We start from the raw sequence: 25798 nt of genomic DNA, 5'->3' as shown, positions 1-25798 counted from the left end.
GATAAATTTCAAACACAACCACCCTTTCAGCCAAGGCCTATTCCCAACCAACCGTTTCAACCCAGGACGTTTCAAAATACCCCAAACAGAAATATTCTTGCTATAAAAGCAGAGCCAGCCTCCGCCATGAACAAAAGACTGATACATTTCCATGAGAATTATGAAGAAAGCTGTCCTTCTGAAGAATATCAGAACGATTATCAAGAAGAATGCGAAGCATTAAATAACACCGTCGACGATCAAGCACAGAATATTGATAATCTGAATTTTCAGATTCTAACGGATCCGGGAAATCCAATTTAACAAATAATTTTCTACCATTCATCGAAATAGATTCTAAATATGGACCACTCAGACTCCTCGTAGACACAGGAGCCAACAAAAATTATATAAGTCCAAAATTTGTTCCAAAAATTTGTCGAAAAACTGGATCCTCCAGTTTTGTGAAAAATATCAATGGAATCCATCGTACCGATGAATACGTTGATTGGAACCCCTTCTTTTTCTTTGATAGAAGTAGTAAGTTGCCTAATCAAAGGTTCCATCTATTGAACTTTCATGAATATTTTCACGGACTTATAGGTTATGAGTCACTCAGATCTTTGGGAGCCATCATAAATGCTTCTACAAATACTTAAAAAATAGGAGACCTCAAGATTCCAATGCGAAAAAAATTTCCGAACATTTCTGAGCTTCACTTTCAAGAAGGTGAATCGCTAACACGCACAATACCAGTGCCTTTTGAATCAGGGGATTTCTATCTCGATTATGATGTCGAAATAGCCCCTAATGTTTTCGTACCTTCAGGAATTTATAAAGCAGATAACTATCATGCTCAAATGCCTTTAATAAACAACTCTTCTGAAACCAGAAAAGTAAGTGTAAACAGTAATTACACATCACAAATTAATGCCGAAATTAATAATTTCGAAGAAATTTGTCCTTCTCATCGTAAAAATAACTCTCCTTGTATAAACTTTTCAGACCAGTTACGTCTCGACCATTTGAATCAGGAAGAGAAAGCCGAATTGATAAAATTGATCTCTCAACATAAAAACATTTTCTTCATAGAAGGCGAAGATCTCTCTTTCACTAATGTGATAAAACACAAAATAGTGACCCAAGACGATCTGCCTATTTTCTCAAAAAGTTATCGATATCCCTTCTGCCATAAAGCGGAAGTCAAAAGGCAAATAAATGACATGCTCGCCCAAGGAATTATTCGTCCTAGTACATCCCCCTGGTGCTCACCCATATGGATCGTACCAAAGAAGGCGGACGCTTCTGGAAAACAAAAGTGGCGACTTGTTGTAGATTATCGGAAGCTGAATGAAAACACAGTAGGCGACCAATATCCGTTACCAAATATAACTGAAATCCTAGACAAACTAGGTCGTTGCCAATATTTCAGTACCCTTGATTTGGCCTCGGGCTTCCACCAAATCGAGGTCCACCCAAAGGACATTCCAAAAACCGCGTTTTCTGTAGAACATGGGTTATATGAATATGTGAGGATGCCATTCGGTCTGAAAAATGCGCCAGCAACTTTTCAGCGCGTAATGGATCACGTCCTTCGTGATTTGATAGGTGTATGTTGTCTAGTTTATATGGACGACATCATCGTATTTTCCACCTCTCTACAAGAGCATATCGAAAAGCTGAAAAAGATTTTCACTGCATTAGAGGATGTTAACCTTAAAATTCAACTTGACAAAAGTGAATTTTTGCGAAAGGAAGTGGCTTTCCTGGGCCACATAATAACTAATGAGGGAGTTTGCCCTAATCCCGACAAAATTAAGGCTATTAAAAATTGGCCTTTACCTAAAAATCCAAAGGAACTTAAAGGCTTCCTAGGAATTTTAGGATATTATAGAAAATTTATTCGTGACTTTGCGAAAATCACGAAACCTCTTACGGCTCAGTTACGTAAGGGTGAAAAAATCGAACATACCGCGGAATTTATTAAAACGTTCGAATTTTGTAAAACTTTGCTCGTACACAGTGTTGTGTTACAGTATCCGGACTTTGAAAAGTCCTTCATTTTAACCACGGATGCCAGCAACTACGCTATCGGCGCCGTACTCTCACAGGGTACTATCGGAAACGATAGACCAATAGCATACGCTTCGCGCACATTAAAAAAGACGGAGGAAAACTATTCCGCCATCGAAAAGGAATTGCTAGCCATAGTTTGGGCAGCAAAACATTTTCGACCGTACTTGTTTGGGCGCAGGTTCACACTTTATACGGACCACCAACCACTCACGTATGCATTAAGTTTGAAGACACCGAATTCAAGACTAGTAAAGTGGAGATTGCAACTAGCTGAGTTCGACTTCGAAATCAAACATCGGCCCGGCAAACAGAATGCCGTAGCTGATGCTTTGTCCCGCATTCCTGCACAAATTAATATGAACGAGGAATCAGAAGAAGAAGCCTCCGTCCATTCTGCAAATACCGATCATTCGGAATTTATTCCATGCACGGAGCTTCCTATTAATTTCTTTCATAATCAAATTATCCTGAAACTTGGAGAGATTGAATCAGAAGAGTACACAGAAATATTTCCCCGAATACACAGACGAGTAATTACAAAAACCATTTTCGGAGTGCCTATCCTGCTTAGAATATTTAGAGAATACATGAACCCGAATCGCCAAAATTGTCTTCATTGTCCAGAACAGATAATGGGAATTGTCCAACATGTGTATAAGACATATTTTAGCAGATGTAAAACCTTTAAGATAAAACTATCTCAAAAACTCTTAATCGATATAAGAGACGAGCAAGAACAAGACCGCGTTAAAGAGGAAACACACCAGACTTCTCACAGAGGAATAAGAGAAAATCATTCAGAAATATTACGAAAGTTCTACTTTCCCAGAATGAAATTCAAAATTCGGAAATACATTGTCCTCTGCGATACCTGCAACCAGCAGAAATACGAAAGGAAACCGTACAAAATTCATTTAGGCGAAACACCAATTCCCCAAAAACCCCTTGACATAATCCATCTAGACATATTTATTTCCCAACCATGTATTTTTCTATCAATAGTCAACAAATTTTCACGACTTGGTACTTTGATCCAAATTAAATCTAGAACAACACCGGATGTGAGGAAAGGCATAATAAAGTATTTCTCCCTACACGGTACCCCTAAATTAATTGTTTCCGATAACGAACCAGCCCTAAAGTCGATCGAAATGAGAGGCATGCTGTCCGACTTGGGTATTCAGCAATATTTCACACCTAGCAACAGAAGCGAAGTAAATGGAATAGTTGAACGATTCCATTCAACTATCAGTGAAATTTACCGCTGCAACCGACCTTCATACCGTGATTTATCTGTAAAAGAAATGTTTCTTCTCGCTTGCTCTATGTACAACAAGGCAATACATTCATCAACCAATCTGAAACCGAGAGAGTTATTTTACGGAATCCGAGACGACGAAGAGAGACCGTTGGATATACGTGAAATGATTCAAGCTCGCGACAAACTGTATGACGAAAATGTCATAAAACTTAAACAATGTCAGCAAAAACAGCACGACCAACACAATTCTTCTAGAGAAGAACCTCCACACTTGGAAGAAGGCCAGATCGTATTTAATGAACGGCAGGGAGTTAAATCTAAGACTCGAGAGAAATTCGAAGCTGTTGCTTGCTGTTTCTGCTGACCACATTGAAACTTATAACGATGATAAAGAACGTAAACTCCATAAAACTAATATGCGTCGTGTACGACAATAATAAACTTATGATGGACCAATTAACTAAAATATTTTTCTCTTTTTCAGGACTCCGAATGAAGCAGACACACAATTTACTCTTCTTCCTACCACTCTTATTCTTACCTATAACCTGCTATTCCCGGTCCATCCAAATAACAACTCTTAACAACAACCCTGGAATACTGACATTAAAATATGGAAAGAGTTTTATGAAAATAGGAGAACATAAAATCTACCATGTAATTAATTTAGCCAACTACGAATCTGTTTTCGAAAGAGTTTCAAAAACGGTTATTGAATTAAGAAAATATTCTAATTTTTCAGAACTTACAGAACTTGTTGGTATGAAATTTAGTAAAGCTCGTTCCTTATATTCTAATCTAAGACCCAAGAGTCGAACCCGTAGAGGATTACTAGATATCCTCGGAACCGGAATTAAGATGATAACCGGAAATCCGGACAATAACGACCTTATGTCAATTTTAAAAGATATTTCCCTCTTGCAAACTACAACTCATTTACTGGTCAATGAGAACAATGAACAAGCAAAAATAAATTTACAGATAGAAGAAAGAATCAACCACATTATAAAGCAAGTTAATCATCAACAGGACACAATTTCGAGAAACATAAACATTATAAAAACCCAAAACACAAACAATCAAAATCTCCATATTCTCAAAGAAATATTGAAAGCAATTTTTACTATCGATTATCTAAACAAACATTTTGAGGACCTATATAGGACCGAATAGCTTCGAAATTCAACTAGCTAAATTAAATATTATATCAAAACAAATATTGACGCATGAGGAATTAGACTTTGCCATAGATAAACTAGAGGAAAATCAGATATCAGTTCACAATCCGGATGAAGTATACGAATATATGGAGCTAACCGCCTTTTACAATAATTCAAAATTGATATTCATTGTATCTATTCCACTGTTACAAAATTGTACCTATCAAAATTTTATTGTAGAACCACTACCAGTAGGGCATAAGACCTTGAAACTGCCATCGTCTTCAGCTATCATCAACGCAGATAATACTTACTTTATCATTACAAGTTGCGCTCGTGTCGGAAAATCAACGATATGTAAGAATGAAAACCTAATCGACTATACCGAAGATCTATGTTACTCAAAGCTACTGCGAGGATTATCAGGTGAATGTCTGTTTACGCAATATGACGAAAAATCAACCATAAAACAAATCACAACTAATCACATAGTGGTGAAAGAACCAAATATGACCCGTATTGACACTGATTGTGGCATTACCAATCGTAATATATCCGGGATGTTCCTGTTGGAAATCCATAACTGTTCATTGACCATTAATAAAACCAGATACTCGAACATAGAATTGCTACGTTCTGAACCGGCCATTGTAATACCCCTTGATGGCTTAAGAATTCTGGAAACACAGGCCGAAGAACTGAAGAAAATTGATCAGCTTAACTTTGTCAATAGACACCATTTAGATGTCCTTATAGGAGAGCAGAAGATGCGAATGTACACATCTGTCAGCCTATCAACAATTTGTCTATTTATTGGAATAATAACTATGATTTTTATCACCAAACGAAGAAACACCCTTAAAATTGAGAATCGCATATTGCCGTCGTCATCAATAAACACCTGTGCCGCAGACCCCAAACTCGAAGAGCCACAAGGATTCCCATCGAACCGGGACGTTTCGGACTTTGAGGAGGGAGCAGTTATAGAGTCAGCTGACGTGCAGTCGTCACCACTTGACGACTTGCACATTTAACCCACGCAACCCGACACCTCCAACATGCGCCGCAACACACAGGACGGAATGATACACCCGACCGGCGAGGAATGTTGTCCATCAGCAGTTCCCACAGCTAGATAGGTGTAGAATTAAGTAGAGTCTAAGTGTTGAATTGTTTGTTGGAAAAAATAAAGTTAGTCTAGTGGTGATCGTCGCGTGTGTCAGTCGGTCTAAATAGTAGTTTAGTTTTTTCAAAAGGCTCCGAACGCCTATATATATATATATATATATATATATATATATATATATATATATATATATATATATATATATATATATATATATATATATATATATATATATATATATATATATATATATATATATATATATATATATATATATATATATATAGAAGATAGATAAAATCAGTTCGATTTTTTTTACTAAACTGATTTCAATGCTGAATGAAAAAATTATCATTTAGATAACTCGTCTTGTTCAAACTTCTGTAGGGAAAGGAGGCGGAACCATCATTATCATCATCATCATATGAAAAATCCTTTTTTCCGTATTTCCCTATTTCAAAAAAACCACAAAAATAGGCAGTTTAAATTTAAACGCTCCTCGACATCTAAGCTGGTAAGGCAAATATTTGAAATAGCTGTTCTGGAAGTGTAGTGGTATTTTCGAGATTTGTAATCATTACGTGAAGTGCCGTCACTAGATTGTAGAGTGAAATTTCCAAACAAATACTGTGGATGAATGTAGCAAGTAAGCAATCTCGTTCGCCGAACAGATATTGATATTAAACCCCAACAGAGGATTTCCTCAATTTACCAAACTGTGTGGTTCCCACTTCAACAGAAGGGAGACACACATTACATAGTGCTACTAATATTCAACATCAAAAGCATCATCCCCGCTTGTCTCTATGCGACTTGATGTTGATACGAATGACGTGCTATTGCCAGAATCCCATAACAGTCCTCTAGTTCTTTGGGAACTCAATCCCTTATAAGTCTACATTTGTGGATATGAAAAGATCTTCAACTTATGAAAAATGTACGAATTGGGTTGAGCATGTGTGTATTGTCCTGAAGCCATGCAGTTTCAAGCACAGACAGAGGACTGTAATATATTATTATGACGAATGTGCATCAAATTGCATTTTAATTGCAGGGGGAGCACCCGCCAATCAGATTGGTCTAAACAACGGTTTGGTGTTGGGATTGTGTTATATGTGCAATCTGATAACAGCTAGGCAATCGTATATTTACCATCAGTGGCATTTCCCGGTGAGACTAGAAGCGTGCGAAACTAAAAAGACATATAAACAAATAGAAGCGTCTATTAAATTGCTGCCTTGCCAATTGATGTTTAAACTATCTTACCTGGAACATGGTAGCTTGTATTATATTCGGTGGGAATAAGTTTCTGAAATGGGAGAGCAAAAACGGCGAAACATGAAGTGAAATTATATCTGCAATCTTTGGGATATTTACCGGATTAAATCTAAAAGCGTATCGGCGGTGAGTACTTGTCGGGTGGTAGCCTTACCCTTCATGCTGCCCATTTCCTTGCCCGATCCGGGCCGTATCGTACTGACAAGAATGATGCCCAGCACCACAGCACAGACCGTGGTGATGAAGTAATAGATAATTGCCCTAAATGCTATCTTTTTCGACATGCTGAGATCCAGCGAGCCGATTGCGCTGGTAATGGAGGATACCAGCAATGGCACGATCAGACATTTCAGCATCCTGGAAGAGAGCAGAGGAGGATGTTTTGGTAAGTGTCTGTCCTGTTTCGGTTGTGATGTTACTTCGATCCTACCGTAAGAACAAATCTCCTGGATACTGGATGTACATCACTTCTCGCTGCGTCCATGGTTCTGATTGTCCTTTGAGCACTAATCCTAACGTTGTGCCACCGAACACACCGAGCACCGTGAGGAAGGTGAGTAAATTTGATTTGAGGAAACGCTTCCATCGTGCAGTTGGTCTCGCGTTACTCGTCACATATGAATTGGACATAATACTGTCGACGGTGCTAGAGGTACTTCTGCAAAGAAAACAACAGAGAATTGATCAAATGACTGAGTCGACTTGATGCTCTAAAAAAATATATTGAAAAAAATTATTTGTATGTTAACGACTAGTCAAAAAGATTTAAATTATCACCTCTACTTGTGTTTTCAATGCGATGTTTATCCTACGACAAATTCGCGCATCGCTAGTAGTTTAAACATTCTTCAAACATACGAGTAAGCACAATGCGGTGTATGGCTCAGTGGCCGCACGCTGCCAAGTGTTACCCAAGTGTTAACCATTCAAAACAAGATGATAATTAAATAATTATAACACTCCTCTGAGATGTGTGTCATGTCCAGCAAACTATGTGTTCTGATATCGGAATCAGTTGCAGGCATCCGCAGAGTTGAATAGGTTATCGATTGGGCTTGTGCACCTTTGTTTGACTATTGATAAAGGTGTGTATGGAACATTATCGAATTGTTGAACTTGCCGATAATGGCTATTGATGTTCATTGTAGGTGACAGCAATAAATGCTTATCTTTGATAACATGACTGAAAACATTTATGTTCGTCTTGAATGCGAGATGAATTCGTACAATTAGTACCTATATCATTAACAAGTTCATCTTCTGTAATCCTTGGAATAAAATATTCTCCCGGGTAACAACAAGTCACAGGGGGGTTGTGTCCGGAACACGACCGCATAGTTGACGTAGGATTCCGTTAGGCTATCTATTGATTTTGGATATGTTTGGAGAATTACATCGTTAAACTCTTTGATAATGATTTGGTGACCCTGAAAAGGGCCGTTTTGTTTGGTTGTTGTTATGTATGGATGAAATAAAGAAAAAAAACTCACCAATGCAATATAAAATAATTACCAATACCGAACACAATTATCAACTTTTCTCACCAGTAAAAACATGTTACTTTAATATAGAGAAAACATAATTGATTTGGAAAAGGTAATTTTCTTCTATGACTTTTACTTTCTGAGTGTTTATTCAACCCAATACGAATTTTTATTGAACTAACAAAAACTAATACTACATGTAGAGCATATAGGAAATCACTTTTTCTAACATTGTGCTAAATTTTTCGCAATACACGATCGATAATTGATATGAAATTTAATGAAACAGCAAACACTAAAGTTCCAAATTTAAATTTTATTTACTAGAATTAGTCGTATCGCATATATTTGCAATGCCGATTTCCCCTGGGTACCTTGGTTTTGATGTCTCTGTGAGGGAATACATTTCGGTAGGAACAAAAGCTTCCCCTACTTTCATGTAATTGCAATGCCTATTTCCCCCAGGCAGCTTGGTTTTAATGTCTCTGTTAGTGAATACATTTCGGTAGGAACTAAAGCTTCCCCTACTTTCATGTATTTGCAATGCCGATTTCCCCCAGGCAGCTTGGTTTTGATGTCTCTGTTAGGGAACACATCTCGGTAGGAACAAAATTTCCCCTACTTTTTTTGGTTTTGATGTCTCTGTTAGGGACCCGCCGCATTTGTCATCAATATCGACCAATCAGAAGTGGGTATTTCCGTTAGGATAGGGGTTGAGATTTTTTAATTGTTCGATAGTTAGTTTCATCACATATATTATTTTCTTCAATATAAAAATTGTTATGGAGTGCCGAAATCGATTGACGCAAAAATTTCATCAATCCATCATGAAATGACTGAGCAATAAACGTTTGAAATTGGACAATTTTCACGATGTGCTCGATTTTCGATTTTCAATTAGTACCCCAATATGTTCCCGAAAGACGTAATCATACGTCAAAAGGTGGGTTATATCGACGATATAACCGCAAGGTTGACGTGGGACTATCTTAGCTTAGCAATCATTCGGTTGTATTGATTAAATTCTTGATTGAATGAAACAGTTTCCTAATTCAATTGAATTCAATATATTTGCTTTGTGAGTAAAAGGATTGTATAATGCCATGTAAGGTCAATTAATGCATTGTGATAGATTATGTTCATTGATCTTTTACGTTTGGTATGATGCCTAAGACAAAATATATGTACGGAAGATTTATCAAACGATTACTTTATTTTACATTTCCCTCTGAATTTTACATCTCTCAAGTGTACGTACTTCTCAAACCGCGAATTTGCTTGAAACTGGAAAGTTCATTCGCTTCTAGTGCCTGCACGATTTTTCCAGGTTCCTAAGTTTAGAAGATCGTGTTAGGACTGACATATTCCAGTCTGCACAAAGGCAAGCGAGGACAAAAATACTTGCAGTTTGCTGTTTGCAGAAACCTTGGCTTTGAGGTCTGTGTTAGGGAAACACATTTCAATCGGAACAAAAATACCCCCGATTTGTATGAATTCGCAATGCCGATTTCCTTACGCTCCATGGATTTGAAGTCTGTGTTAGGGAAACACATTTCAGTCGGAACAAAATACCCCCGACTTGCATGAGTTTGAAATGCCGATTTCCTCCAGGCACCTTGGTATAGAAATCTCTGTTAGCGAACACATTTCGGTGGGAACAAAAGCTCCCCCTACTTTCATGTGTTTGCAATGCCGATTTATCCATCGCTGCTTGAATTTGAAGTCTGTGTTAGGGAACAGTTTTCGGTGAGAACAAAAGTCTCCCTACTTTCATGTATTTGCAATGCCGATTTCCCCAAGGCTGCTTGGTTTTGATGGCTGTGTTAGGGAAATGCTTATAATCAGGCCAATCAAAACGAGGCAGTTAGGGCGTTTAGATAACTAAGATAACTAATATTTTAAAGTTATTCAATTGCTTATCTAATGAAAAATAACATTTTGTTAGTTGCGATAGATGCGTAGAAATATTTCCTATCAATTGATGCAAACATCTTTCCGATCCAGTAAGAAATGTTCGAGTTATAAGCATACGAAATCTTCCATTTTTTCCTGCATGTTCTGTGTTTAGGTTTTCATTTTACCTTCCATATATTCCGGCTACGACCGCTCAGGACGTAGGAGTACTCAATCTTTTTTTTTAAATTTGTTGGTTTATCATTTCGGATATTATTTGCGAATACATCGAAATTGAATAAATAACTCTTTAGTAAAAAGTTCCGGGGACCCTGGCAAGTTTTAATGGCTTACGTGGTTTTGTAGAATCATTTTTAGAAGCACAATTCTTTCTTGCCTTTGCAAGAACAATACACTAATTGGTCATAAGTCGCAATTTGATTCTTAAATCAATGCATGCATAGCACTGAGTATTTAACGAGAGGCATCTTCCATGCATCGCCATTCACCAAGCATCAAACACGCGTCTAACAGATGCACACAGTTGCAGCGATAAAAATGAAACATCGTAAGAATGATCGTTTATGAAAAATCGTTTCTCGACTCTCGGTCAAACCGTCAACAATGCTAGGAGCTTGTTGCATCAGAACAGAACAGAGAAATACGAATGGCAACTAAAAGTTTCGAAAGGTGTGCTATTCACATGTACAGAAAATGAACAAGTTCTCAGTTTCACGCAACGAAAACAAGCAACATACACAAAGCCCAACACCGTGCGACAGCTTACTTACTATACAAGGGTGGAGTTTACTTCGAAATATTTTTTTTCGCTATCCTCCTTCGTTATTTCTAGAGACATCGGTTAATCGTTCGATTAATTCAAATAATCGAATATCTGAAATTGTAATCGATTAATTTTGTATCGAATAATTTGAAATCAAAATATGAATACATCGAATAATTGTCACTGTAATCGCGATTAATTAAAGAAGGAATCTTTCTCAGGTTTAATGCATTTTTAGGCTAAGAATAAGGCTATATATTTTTTTTATCCAACATTTTTCATCCAACCATCTAACATCGACAACCCGATAGATCACGCGACCAGAATGACAACGTGATACGTGATTATTTTAAGAAATAAATATTCGTTCGATTAATCGAATATTGAAAGACAATTATTCGAATGAATCGAATATTGAAAAATGTCCCAACGATTAATCGATAATCGAATAAATGAAAAATTTAGACATCACTAGTTGTTTCTATTCTAGCGGCTGCATTAGTTGCCCATTATTGACAGCTCTGTTCGGGAAAGCACACAAATGGACAGAACAAATGTATGGGGAAATGGGAATGCTTCCAATTTTTCATCAATTTAAACCATATTGTAATGTATAGCATATCAAACAAATCTTAGAAAATTTCCGATTCGATTGGTAAGCAAATCGTTAAAATCCGTTCGCAGCAAAAATAGTTATTAACGTTAACTTTATTTCGTAAAAATGTGACCTGTTTTCTGATTCTGATGGCACCCTTAATGTAAGACGTAGTCCTATGTCAAAACAGAACACGTTTCGAATTCAACCCTACAAATACACTTTAATTGCTTATTCACGGTCGAAGAGGTTGATTCGGGCTGGAAATTTATATGCCGCGAAAAAAAAATATTGGTAGAGCGAACGAGGGAAGCTGCATGCATCATATAACTTGCGTTCGTTTCCCGAAACTCAAGGCAAAGTCCTCGCCTATGTTGCCAAGAAAAATACGTAGTCGAGTAGCCATCAATCTGTTGCACATTTTCCGTCGCACAGCTGATGCTGCCTAGGCTAGTTTAGAGCAAGTGAACAGCAAAATGCAACAAACCTTACTAACTCGTGTATATCGCTAAGCACGTATTTATTATAAACATTGATTTATAGACTGTAATTGTCGATGAAAAAAATAGTCTCGATACATGCAAATATTATTTTTGTCGCTTTTTTCGCAGTATTCATTATATTCTCTGGCATATTCATTTATAGAATGGAATGGCTACAGATTTCGCTACGACACGCCACAATCGTGCTCGTGATATATGAATGAACACAAATCGGCACCTGTTGAATACTCGAAGAGAGTCATTGGACGGACGATTTACGGGAGAGTGTTAATTTCATGCGCCAATGTGAAAAAAAAAACAGTAGAAAGATTAGAGAAGATGCCAACCAGAGCTTGGAAATATTGAGCTTGTTAAGTAATATTGAAAATATATTTTTATCAGTGTAACGCGTTCATTTTGCTTGTCGATGCTGCTGTCATTTATTCGACGGCAAACAAATTTACAACCGTGTTTATTCATATTTATTCTGTACTATCTGAGCTTTTCTTAAAGCTTGAGTCATGAGAATTCATTCACATTTATTCATTGCCATTGAATTTTCAGGAATATTGTGACTGTTCATTTTCAATATCACGATATGTGTGTGATTTTCTCATTGAGTCAGTGCCTTGCTTATTCAGTTATTTTTGAAGTTACTCCGAAAGAGCAACGCAAATCGGTGGCGCAAGCGGAAATGAAAACAAAATAGCAATATCTGCATGCACACTCACAGCTAAGGATTGCATAGGCTTGGACGGCGAGGAGGTGTTCTGCAGAATCGATCCGAGAAGCGAATGCAAACTTTGTCAGCCAAAGCTGTATGTTGGCAATTTCATCCGCTAATCCTATAACACAGTTTAATCCATTTGAAAAAGGAAGTTCGAAATATTCCCATTGCGGTCGTGTCTTGGACACCACCACTTTATGTTCGTGTGTTCGGAATTTGAGTCAAAAATAAAATGTTTGAAATTTAAGTCAAGACGTAATTTTTTTACATTGGAATTGGAGTCTTTTGAAGCGTTTCTGACAAGTGGAATTGGAATTGAAAATTCACTATGTAAAATGAAAGCATTTTAACTGAGATGGAAACCTTGCATGCTTGAACAATTTAATTTCTTGTCACTATTATGAAAATTCTGTACTTCGTTATCTTCCTCAACGAATTTCTCCGTTTTGTCAGTGTCGGAGAACGCTGCTGATAGAGAATGAACTGGTATATTAATATCAATGAATGACAAAACTAGGGATATTTTCTTCTGCTCACATTCCGTGAACGCAAAACAGAATGAAAAAGAGAATGAACAAAACTGGATGAATCAACTGTGAGGGGCTTGCTGTGATTGTGAGGTTCGGCGTTGGTTCATTTTCGGTATTCCGAATGCAATAGTATAATGATCGAATGTGGTCGGAAATTCAGCTGAAAAGATTGATGTGATACTGATATTTCCAAGCACTGATGCCAACACAAAACCGGTGAATGAAGGCTACTATGAATTATGTTGTCGTCACTGATGGACCTTAATCTGCTTACTTGTTTGTTCCTACTCAGATGAAAGTTTTAAATTTGCCGAAAAACAATTGCCCAGTAAGGCATCGTGCACAATTTACGTAACGCTAAAAATGCGATTTTTGGACCCCCTCCCCCCTATGTAACAAAAAGTAACGCAATATAAACCTCCCTCCCTCTTATGTTACGTAACGCTAATCTTTACACAAATTCAAAGTCGTTCGTTCAGAGTAGAAAAAACTAGATATCTGCCCAGGTTTGAATCAAATGTTTTTAACGAAGTTCCTTTGAATATAATCGGAAGAACTTTCGACAAGTTCATAGAATTTCTATTCCTTGGTTCAAAATAACAGTTCCTGTCGTTACATTTCACTACTTCCGAAAGGCCTTGGGATGTCTTTATGTGACGAGCAAACCACTAGGATTAATATCGTACTAATTCCGCTTCATTGATTTTGGAGTTTGGGAACTCAATATATTTGTCTTTGAGGGATTATCCGTCGGTCGCTAGATTATTCCACACATCAGCTAACAATTCCTCGCATTCTAAAATGTTTCGTTTTCAGTAGAGATTCCTCATGATCATGAGAAAGTATCAAGCCTACTAACTCCCGAGGAAGAGGAGCCATCCGACGTTCAACGATTGAAAGCATTGCGAACTGGAGCATTTGTAGTAACGCGTATTGGATCAAGATTCAATTGATAAAAATGATAAATCGATAGTATCTATGACCTTTTTAAAACGGGATCTCGTCTGGTCCTCCATCCATATTAATTATGATTACTGGCTTGGTTATTCCTTGAAGCTGAATAATCTCGAATTCAGGCAGCTGGCTCACCATTTTGGAGATGCATTCAAAGAACAGTGCCTTCCTGAACGAACTGCCTATTTTGGACCACTATGTTGAACTGCTTCAGCATGGCCCAGTATCCTACTATAACATACGGAATAAGCTTTTGTTTAGCAGCCATGACAAAATAAATATCTGTGTTTTTGATCTGAAAGAATCATTTTACCGTTGCTTTTTCTCAAAAAAATTGCATTGAAATCTGTATTAGGTTTATAAGTCCAAGCAAAATTTTAGCTTTAAGCAGAATGTTTGCATTTAAATTATTGATTAGACAATGTTGATGGTATCCAAGTAATGCCAGGAAACATATACACTGTAGTAAAAATACGTTGCTTTATTGAGGTGCAATGGAGATTTATTCAGTTACCAGGAAGTGCTTGTTCACATTGGACAACGTAAATACCTTTATTATGATATATTTTAGGTACACACGAAAATGTAATGGTAGTAACGAATTAAAAGGTAGTAGAATAAGGCTAAACTGGAGGACTATCAACGCTTGAGTAGGGCACATTAAGTCACTATATAGCTAATGCCTAGGATATGGACAGGACAGGATTTTTTCATTCTAACCAAATTAATCGGATATGTTTTTATTTAAAGTTTCTATTTTTCATTCAAACTTTAGTCGTTCAACCATTTGATGGTTCAGCGGATGGGCCTGAAAGCTATTGTTTTGTTCTTGCCCAGTTCAGTAGTTTTTATTTCTACATGTTCAACACCAACGTAGATATCTTCAGATGCTTTTCTAAATCTCCAAAGTCTGGTGTTGGAACATCATGGATGATGAGACTTTCGTCAAGGCGGGCTTCCGGCAGCTTCCGAGGCTATTGTTTTTCACCGCCCAGTATAAGTTTGATGTTTCGGAGGAAGGAAGGGAGCAGAAACTTTCAAAGTTTGCCAAGAAATACATGATTTGGCAAGCGATCTGCTCATGTGGCAAACGGAGTGCGTCGTTCGTGACTACCGGGATTGAAAACGGGCATATCTACCTCAAGGCGTGTCTACAGAAGAGTCTGTTTTCTCTGTTGAAGCAAGACAAGGGCCCTTTGATCTTCTGGCCGGATCTATCTTCGTGTCACTATTCTAAGAATGACCTGGAGTGGTACGAAGTTAACGAGGTCGTTTTCGTATCCAAGGACATGCAGAACAACCCCCCCCCCCCAAGCACAGGAATTACGGCATGAAGAAAAAGTGGGTTTGCGTACAGAAGATGCTGCTGCCAGATGTTGTGCAGAACCTTATGAGTTGAACTAAGGGTGAGGAGCAAGCATACGCTTATGGTATTGAAGTCGCATGAAATAAATAAGCCAAAAGCTCACTAATGCGTTATATTTTATTGTCTGAAAGTTTGAAAAGGATCAATCAACTAGGTAATTGTTTTCAGCGTTTTTCCGTGATGCAATTTGATGTGGAACACCCTTTAGGCCATCACCAAATCTGCAATGGAAGTAATCTCTTCTTTGAGCATTCGTCCAAATAAATTGAAGAATTTATGGTCCCATTTGTGAGAAAAGTAAAGATTGCAAGCCAAATGTGCAAATGGCTTGTCAGACTAGCACCTTCTGACCGGACTAATCCACTGCTAATCTGATAGAGTGTCTTCCTTCGCCGCCAACTTCAAGCTTCAATAAATGTCGACAGTGTTTCTTCGATAACGCAAACCGCTTGAGAATAGATGGACAATAAACGAAAGAAATATTACAACAGTTCTCATTCAAAAAAAAAACAAAAAAAATTTGTATGTTTATAACGGATCATTTTCATTCTGATAAATTAAAAAGTACAAATATCTGGAAAAATCAGGATCATTATAGAAAAATTAGATAGAATTGAGAGTATGTTAGAGTATCTGTGCTTTGCACGATGTTGCTATTCCGAAGTTTTTTTTGGGCACTTTCAGGAGGGTTTCAAATCCACCGGATCATTCCGATGGTGGTACCAAATTTCTTCGTAATGTCACGAATAGAGGCAGATCGATGCTAATGAAATAATTCACGATTTTCTGGTCCAATCCGGCTCACTAGAACCGGGTTTTAGTCCACATCTAGGCAGATCATCCAGGGAACACTCATTGCCAATCTTCTCATTTATTCTTTCTACACTCCCCGGTCAAAATTTGTCAAATTTTGGCCCTTTTCGCGATTTGATTGTATGTTACACCATTCTCGATGCACCAAATGTGCAAAACTTATTTTAACGTAGGACTACGTCTAACAGGACTATATGGTCGGGGTTCTGCCAAAACGAACCAAGCGCCAATTTTTTCAAAATTGAGTTACATACACCACTGGATGCAGTAACTGATAATCTCTCGACAATAAATTAACCGCGTCATTCGGACAGTTGACAACTGCTCCAAAACAAAAGTTCTGTATAGCAGGTTGTGAAAAAAATTGCATTCAACAAAGAGCGAACCATAAACCAACAACGTGACATCGGAGGATAGTGATCGTTTTCTCCAAAAACATAGTTTTTCCTATTTATCAGAATCTTCATCAGATTTTTCCGTTTCGGACAGCTCTTGGAAACAGTTTTCGTTTGGATCTGGTTAGTAAGACGGCCGAAGGGCTGCTTTGAAGTGTGAAACTATGATAAGAGGGATGATTAGTATTTTTCAAAATTGCGTTTAGCCATAACGAACCAAGTGTAATGCATTTTTGAGTCAATTTATTTTCATTTATTAGGATATTATATTGTCAAAAACAGCAAAAGTGAGTCAATGTATATACTATTTATTAAATTAGTCAAGACAATTAGTTACAAAATACTCATGTGTTGTACAATGATATTGTGTTAATAGTTTGCATGTACTTAGTTCGCTTTGGCTGCAAAGAGAGTGAAGTTTTGCGTGTCTAACACAATTTTATCTTTCGTTTTCTTGAAGATTCCGAATCCGAAATTGCCGAGAAGTGAGCTCACAATATGAGAGGAAGTATTATGTTATTGAGAATGACTTGACTATGGACTTCAGAAATTACATTGACATTTTTGGACTTGGTTCGGTTTGGCTGCATTTTTTTTTAAATTTTCTTCGAGTATAACATTTTAGAGCCAGAAAGAAATGCTACTTCTGAAACTATTAAAGGCGTCTCGTATTCTCACCAGGAGAACGTGGATTAGCCGGCGTGTGTCAAAACACTCTGAGCCTCAATTTTGGAAGAAAAACCTACATAAGGATAATAGAGATGCAGGATACAAGCCGATTAGGTTTGTGGTTGCCCAAAAAATTGTTATAACAAAATGTTTTTTGAGCAACGTCTGTGAAATTTCAAGCAAATTTATGAAAAAATCTTGTGAGAAACCCACGACCCGTCTTTGAGTTAGACTTGAGGAAGATATTAGGTGGGCCTTCACCTTTTTTTTGGCAAATCAAAATTTATTTTTTGACGTGGAATTACGTCTTTCAGGAAGGGTGCCAAATCAAAAAACAGGTCGTGTTTTTATAAAATAAAGTCAACATTAATCACTATTTTCACTGTGCACGAATTCTCAGAATTTGCATACCAATCGAATCGGAAATTCTCTAAGATTTGTTTGATATGCTATACATTATAATCTGCTAATCTCTCAACGGATCAAATTCATGAAAACTAGAAGCATTTCCATTTTCCCATACATTTGTTTACATTTATTTTTCATCTTATTTAAACACCCTAACTGCCAAGTTTGGATTGGCTCGATTTACGGTTTCCCCAACACAGACTTCAAAATCGATGTACCTATGAAAATCAGCTCTGCAAATATACATGCAAGTCGGGGGTATTTTTGTTCCCACCAAGCTGTGTTTCCCTAACACGAACTTCAAAATCAATGTGCCTGGGAGAATCCGCTCTGTCAAAACATGCGAGTCGGGGGTATTTTTTACCACTGAGCTGTGTTTCCCTAACACGGACTTCAATATTAACGTACCTATGGGAATCCGCTTTGCAAGTCGGGGGTATTTTTTGGTGTTGAATACTTTTGTATTCGCTTGTCGTTGTGCAGACCGGAATATGTTTCCCTAAAACGTACTTTTAAACTGAGAAGCCTGGGAAAATTGTCATTTCAGTTACTAGAGGTGAATGAACTTTCGCGGTTTGAGAACTACGTAAACATGAGATGTGCAATAATTTCAGAGGGAAATGTAACATACAATGATCGTTTGACAATTCTTCCGTTCACATATTGTGGTAGTCCTAGGCATCATATTAAACGTAAAAGGACGTTCATCAAATTTATTTGAAACGAAGAACATAATCTATTACAAAAATTTCGATGCATTCTTAAATAATATTCGAAGTGGTAAACAAGTGGATTGCATAATATAATTGCGTAGTTCTACGTCGAAAATATGCGGTCGTGTCCTAGATACAACCCTTTATAATTTTTTTACATTCCAATGGGCGTTTCTTGTATAAACCATAAATTCATGAAAATGGCGCTTGGTTCTTTTTGGCAGAACCACGACCATATGGGAGGTAAAATGAAAATCTAATCACTGAACATGTAGAAAATAATGGACGATTCCGAACGCTTATAACTCGATAATTTATCAATATATCGGAAAGAAGTTTGCATCACTCGACTCGAAATATTGCTACGCATCTATCACGTGCTCCCTTGGCCGAGTGGTTGGCGTCATAACTAACATGCCGGGTGTTCGGGTTCGATTCCCGTTCTGGTCGGGGGTATTTTTCTTCAAAGAAATTTCCTCCGACTTGCACTGTGATCACGCGTATTCTAGAGTTTGCCACTCAGGATGCATTCAAGGCGTGTTATTTGGCATAGAAATCTCAACTAAGTACTAATAAAAATGACGCAAGTAATACTACGTTGAGACGGCGAAGTTCCTCTAGGAAAGTTAGTGCCATTGAAGAAGAAGAAGAAGAAAATCTATCACAATATAGAAAATTTTATATATGTATCAAATAAATAGTTAAACGGATATAAATGAGATAAATGAAATTACCCAAATGCGCTATATCCCATGTTTTGATTGGTCCAATTTGTGCTCCTCAAATTGTGCCGATCAAAACAGACAACTAGATTAAAAACAGAATACAATTTGAATACACCAATACTACTGCGAAAATAAACGTAGTTATCCATCGTACATCTATCCTTTTTCCTAAGGCTGCTGGTACATACGACGAATTTTCTCAACACAATGAAAGCGAAACATTGCGTCGCCAACCCCACCCCTGTGTGATTCTACAGCCAGCCAAATCGAATAAATTTCACTCGTTCGGTTCCGAACCGATAATTCATTTTCTAGCCGGGACCATAAGCAGACCATAAGCGAGAAAATAGCTGCAGCGCCAACATCGTCAGCAGAGGTAACAAAAACAGCAACAAACGAGTTTAATTTTTTCTGGTAGCCGAAGGGGAACCGCCCATTTTCCTGGCATCAAGAGGACAATCGTAACTCGATCCATCCCAAAGTAGTTTGATGGCTTTGATGATACAGATGTATAATCGCATGTGGTTGCAATCAATGTTTTTAGAAGAGAATATGCATTGCGTGCATTGGTAATAAGGATACAAATTTCGACATATGTATGGCCAGCTTGTTCTCGCGAGGAAAGAATGAATCCAATCTATAGAAAACCATCGAATCTTTCTGTAAATATTTATTACAATACAATTCAATGCAATAGTTTAATGCATTCTGAAGAAATATCCGAAATAAAAAAGCGAATTGAGATTTATAGTTTGTGCGCCGAGGGGAGTGTTATATGAATTTAGGAGGGTTTTTGGGTTTGTTAGTGGTTGGTGACATTCCTATCGATCATTCAATTTTCATGAATTCGTGCATTGTTTTCGGGTAAAAAGTAGCATCAAAGTACAACACATTGCAAGCCGAATAGGGAGGAGGAACTTTCCAGTAGTGAGAGTTGTGTTTATCAGTTGAAAATCGAAGGTAGATATTTATTCCACTGCGCTGGCTACAGTTGACGCGAACACAATTGATTTCGGATTTTTTGTTGCTGTTCTGCCAAATGTGCTGCATAGTATAATTTGTAGACTATTTCTTTAATTAATTAATTTTGCTAAAATATATAGAACAACTACTTGTACATTCGATAAGTTATTTAAAGCAGCCCTTGATGTAGTCCTTAGTTGTTCCGGTTATATCCCCGACATTTTCAAAAATCCTTAAAGCAGAAAAGTTTTTGAGAACTTGGAAATATAATGATGCACACAGGAAAACCAGTTGTACGTTGATTCTTTGCATCAATATGAAACAGCAAATTCCACAAAGTGGGTGAGGTTTTTGACGTAGGACTACGTCTTTCATTTCTATACCGGGGTGTAAAATCAAAGTTTCGAAAACGAAAGCGTTACGCCGGACACCGAGATTTTGGGCGTTAATAGCTCTTAAACATCTGAACAAAATGGTATGATACACACTTCATTCGAAAGATAAAATGTCTACGCGTTATATACTTGTTACTTTTTCATCCAAAAACTTGTTTCAATAGCCTTAAAATTGCTTTCAAAACAGGCTATTGAAATCACCAATCGGTATATAAGCGAGCGCCGCTCGTAAACCCACTCAGTTATAATTGAACAGCGATTGGAGCATGTTGTCGCTGTTGTGGTGGAGCTCTTCGTTTATCATGAAAGCGCGGATGAACGGTGTCACCAAGAGCCTGTTTGTGCACCTTAGGCCAGAAGAGAATCCATCAGGAGGAGAGTGATGCCACAAACGGTACCCTGGGAAGAGATCGGAGCAGCCGCCACACACACATACACGCGCGGAACTCTTCATTTGGGTGCCATTCAGCATCGAGAAAATTCCGGAAAGATTCAATCGTTGCTGAAAAATGATCTGCCAGTTCCCCTGGGAACTGAAAAATACATTCATGCGAAAGAGTTTATTTTAATGTTTTCTAATCATATAACACAGCGACCAAATACATTTGGTTTTGCGATATTTCAATCAAGTGCAATTAACAGGTGGTTATCAAGTTAGCATTAACCACTGGTGGTGGACTTCGAGAAAAATCGAGAAGAATCCTGAAAGACGTTACTGCAAAATAATCTGCCAGTTCCCCTTGGAATTGAAAATTACATTCAAGCGTAAGAGTTTATTTTAACGTTTTCTATCCATGTTATACTGTGACCAAATACAATTGGTTTTGTGATTTTTCAATCAAGTGCTATTAACAGGTGGTTATCGAGTTAGCATTAACCACTGGTGGGCTTCGAGTATCGAGGAAAATCTGGAAAGAACTAATCGTTGCTGAAAAATACTCTGTCAGTTCCCCTGGGAATTGAAAAATACATTGATGCGAAAGAGTTTATTCCAATGTTTTCTATCCATACAACACTGCAACCAAATACATTTGGTTTTGTGATTTTTCAATCAATCGCAATTAACAGGAAAGCTTCTGAAAATTATTCTTCCCCATCAGTAGAAAATTTTCGTATCCAATATTGCACGCGCGCGCAACGGAAATTGTTTCGCATCGTGAAAATTATATAATTTTCAATCGATTATTGCTCAGTTGCCGAAAGTTTCAAACTCAGAGAGTTCATTTCCTCTAGTTTGCCTTCCAAATTGCCATCGTAAACCACACCTTCTCTTGATTCAATCACGCACAAAAAGCATACTTAAGCGATATTCTGGTGGTGAAATGCATTCATTTTTCGTGAAGATATCGACAAGACAACATCGTAATTGAACGAGGTGAACGTGCTGGACGAGCTGGACGGCGAGGGATCGAGGGATTCGTTATCTAGCCTGATCTGACCTGAAAGACATGCAGTTTGTTTGGAACTGTGAGGGAGCGCAGAAAAGCTGAGCCATCAGAAGGAGAAGAGAAGGTGACCAAGAGAGTATCAGCAAAGATATTATCGTTGCTGAAGAATAATTGCCAGTTCCCCTGGGAATTGAAAAATACATTCATGCGAAAGAGTTTTTTTTTTTAATGTTTTCTAACATATAACGCAGCGACCAAATACTTTTGGTTTTGTGATTTTTCAATGAAATGCAATCAGCAGGAAAGCTTCTGAACATTATTCTTCCCCATCAGTAGGATATGTTCGTTTCCAATATTGGATGCGCGCGCAACGGAAAATGTTTCACATCGCGAAAAACCTAATTCTCAATCGATTATTGCTCAGTCGCCGAAAGTTTAAAATTCAGAGAGTTCATTCGCCTCTAGTTTGCCTTCCAAATTGCCATCGTAAACCACACCTTCTTTCGATTCAGTCACGGACAAAAAGCATACTTAAGCGATATTCTGGTGGTGAAACGCAGTATTCATTGTGTGGACACTGACTGGACAACACCGTTGCTGGACGAGCTGGACGGCGAGGGATCGAGTGCCTTTCTCAAGGCAATGAGGGTGGAGGTGTAATGCAGGAGTTAGAGTAGAGTTCCAAGGGCCTTTCTCAAGGCTAGAGACGAATGAACTGAAAAGTTTAAGAGTCTCTATAATACAAAACCATTCTATCCATGAAACGCATTCATTTTTCGTGAGGACATCGACAAGACAACATACTGAACGAGTTGAACGAGCTGGACGAGCTGGATGGTGAGGGATCAAGGGATTCATTACCTGGTCTGACCTAACCTGAAACGCATTCAGTTTGTTTGGGACTGTGACGGAGCGCAGAAAAGCCGATCCATCAGAAGAAGAAAAGACGACCGAGAGAATACCAGCATCGGAAATTGGTTCCGCTTGAGACATCGGAGCAACCGCCACACACACACACGCGCGCAACTCTTCACGTTTGCTGGTTATCGAGAAGAATCCGGAAAGAAGTGATCGTTGCTGCAAAATAATCTGCCAATTCCCCTTGGAATTGAAAATTACATTCAAGCGAAAGAGTTTATTTTAACGCTTTCTGTCCATATAATACTGCGACCAAATACATTTGGTTTTGTGATTTTTCAATCGAGTGCAATTAACAGGTGGTTATCAAGTTAGCATTACCCACTGGTGAACTTCGGGAAGAATCCGGGAAGAATGCTGCAAAATAATTTGCCAGTTCCCCTTGGCATTGAAAATAACATGCAAGCGAAAGAGTTTATTTTAATGTTTTCTAACCATATAACACTGCGACCAAATACATTTGGTTCTGTGATTTTTCAATCAAGTGTAGTTACCAGGGAAGCTTCTGAAGATTATCCTTCCCCATCAGTAGGATATTTTCGTATCCAATATTGGATGCATAAAACCTTGTACCTCCAACGTAACGCTCTCGTTTTCGAAGTCCCCCAAATATTCATTTAGTCATTCATTCAGAATGGATTCAGATTCAACAACACTAAATCAACGATAGTCCTACGTCACCATTGCGGTTATACCATAGATATAACCCACTCCCTGTTTTTGTTTGTTTTTTTTGTAATAATTTTTAAATCGAATCGAATGTTGTAGTTATTTTTTTTAAATATCGTTTGGACATCACAACAGCTACTCAAATACATTATCTTTTTCTGTTACCCATTTAGTTTATTTATTATTTCCACAAGAGGTGTAACGCATCGATTTCGATACGAAACCATCCTTTGATTGTAAAACATTAAAACTGCAGTCTCAATTGGGCATTGAATTAAAGATGAGTTATCCAGTTCAACCCCTTCATACTCCATACCAGTTGAAAATGATTTTGAATCAAATGAACGAAAAAATTCCAATTGAATAATTCCTCCCAGAAATCATCGTAAAATGCACACTTTCCGAAAATATTGACACGACCAGCCCGTCACCAGTCATCCGCTATCTACAAGTCGCATTAAACTGAAATCTTAAAAATAGCATTTAGCAAAGTTTTCCCTTCAATTTAAGAAACGTCGCCGAGGGAAATGAGGTCGAGTTCGGGAATTTGGCGGACATACTCTGAAAATGAGAAACGATTTGCCTTTATGATCCATTTCGAAAATAAACGACAATCTGTCTGGTGTCACGGTTTAAAATTTAATTACGCTCGCGTATCGAATTTCCAACGCCCACGCGTTTTTGGGTAACAAAGAAATTACGTTAGCGCGAAAAGAGCGCATTTCCTGGGAACGGTATTGTTGTTTAAAATGTAGTTGTACATGCGGCAATTCAAAAGTTATCAGCCATTCTTCAGCAAAAATAGTACTTCAACATACAATATTATCATGCTCTTCGAAGTAAATATGTGCACATGGAAAAACCAACGGAAGCAGAAAGAAATCCGTTGGATCCTTGAAGAAAAGAAGATTACACCCACGGACACAACCAAAGTCTCGCAGTCTTCCAATTAGAAGCGAGACAAGTCGGACACTCGAAAGCTTCATCATCGACATAACAACAAATAATGATAGTGGTAAGCAAGGGTAGGCCAAGATGACGAACGCAATCTTCGATGGGACTGTCGTGATGGACTGTGAAACTCAACCCACTGTAAAATGGGGGTGAGATTTCCCCCGTTCTCCGTTTTCCGAGTGGAGAAAATATTTAATCAAAAAAAAGTCCCCTACCGCGACCACTTTTGTGAATGACGCCCTGCGAACTTAAGATTCCGACGTTCCGATTCTTTTCTGTTGTTCAATTTTCTTCAAGGGATCCTCCTATCGCCGCTAATGGCTCTTAATGGGGCGTTATATTTTGGCGGTTTACAGTGATTATGAACTGGACGCGAATCGTCGCAAGCAACCGAGAATTGTCGATGATTTGGGTCAAGAGGATTCACTAAGCTGTCGTCGACGTTCAACAGTGTATTTACATAGACGGGCTTGAAGGAGATTATTTGCTCTCCTTCAATGGGGAGCATTTTTAAAGTAGACGTAGAGGGAAAAAGGACGTTCATTATCATTTCGTTGTCAATACAGATCAGCTTATTGTTATGTAAACCATTTGACGGTACTGTTGCTGGAATTTTCCATTTTAATTGCAGTCCATGAACACAGATTGTCTGTTTGACTGCCATAGGCATCGATCGATGTCCGGTCGTCATCAGCATACTTGTGTCTGCACTTGTTTTGTTTTTAAAGTCGAGCCCGCGTTTCGAAATGATGTTTTACGTATATAGTGGAGAATGTCACCATTATACAATAATTTGAACCATGTGCATACGACTGTTCGAGTGATTCCTAAAGAATGATATCTTTTAGTGGATTTTATTGTAAATCAGTACGCATGAGACGAAGTACAAAGTAAACCGTTTTATTTCGAACAAACACATTCCAGCTATTATGGTTGCATTATTTGCAAATGACATCTTTCACTAGCGCTGTCAATCCTCAAATCTCCGGTACTTTTCAAACTTTAAGACAGGGGGTCTTCGTAGCCACATTGGTAGCGCGTTCACCTACTAAGCGATCGATCGTGAGTTCAAAACTCAGGGCCCTCAATCGAA

The 25798-nt window shown here is 37.9% G+C and overlaps 2 protein-coding genes across 7 annotated transcripts in view; both read right to left on the bottom strand.

Annotated features, from left to right (window-relative positions):
- LOC129777364 (60S ribosomal protein L9) overlaps positions 1-25798 on the bottom strand; it is a 432239-nt gene that overhangs the window by 30354 nt on the left and 376087 nt on the right. The gene's annotated exons all lie outside the window — the stretch shown is intronic.
- LOC129777350 (excitatory amino acid transporter 3) overlaps positions 1-25798 on the bottom strand; it is a 56464-nt gene that overhangs the window by 6305 nt on the left and 24361 nt on the right. For all 6 annotated transcript variants that reach the window (XM_055783587.1, XM_055783584.1, XM_055783588.1 and 3 more), the window contains 4 exons: positions 7311-7538; positions 6980-7237; positions 6869-6911; positions 6755-6794 (listed from right to left, as the gene is read on the bottom strand). In XM_055783587.1, the coding sequence (XP_055639562.1) occupies positions 6755-6794; positions 6869-6911; positions 6980-7237; positions 7311-7510 (541 nt within the window). In that variant the 5' untranslated portion in view covers positions 7511-7538. The remainder of the gene's footprint in view (positions 1-6754; positions 6795-6868; positions 6912-6979; positions 7238-7310; positions 7539-25798) is intronic.

Source organism: Toxorhynchites rutilus, chromosome 3, assembly GCF_029784135.1.
Source record: "Toxorhynchites rutilus septentrionalis strain SRP chromosome 3, ASM2978413v1, whole genome shotgun sequence".
In the NCBI taxonomy this organism is placed as follows: domain Eukaryota; kingdom Metazoa; phylum Arthropoda; class Insecta; order Diptera; family Culicidae; genus Toxorhynchites; species Toxorhynchites rutilus.
The sequence above is the reverse complement of the archived record's forward strand: the minus strand, read 5'-3'. Positions and strand labels throughout refer to the sequence as shown.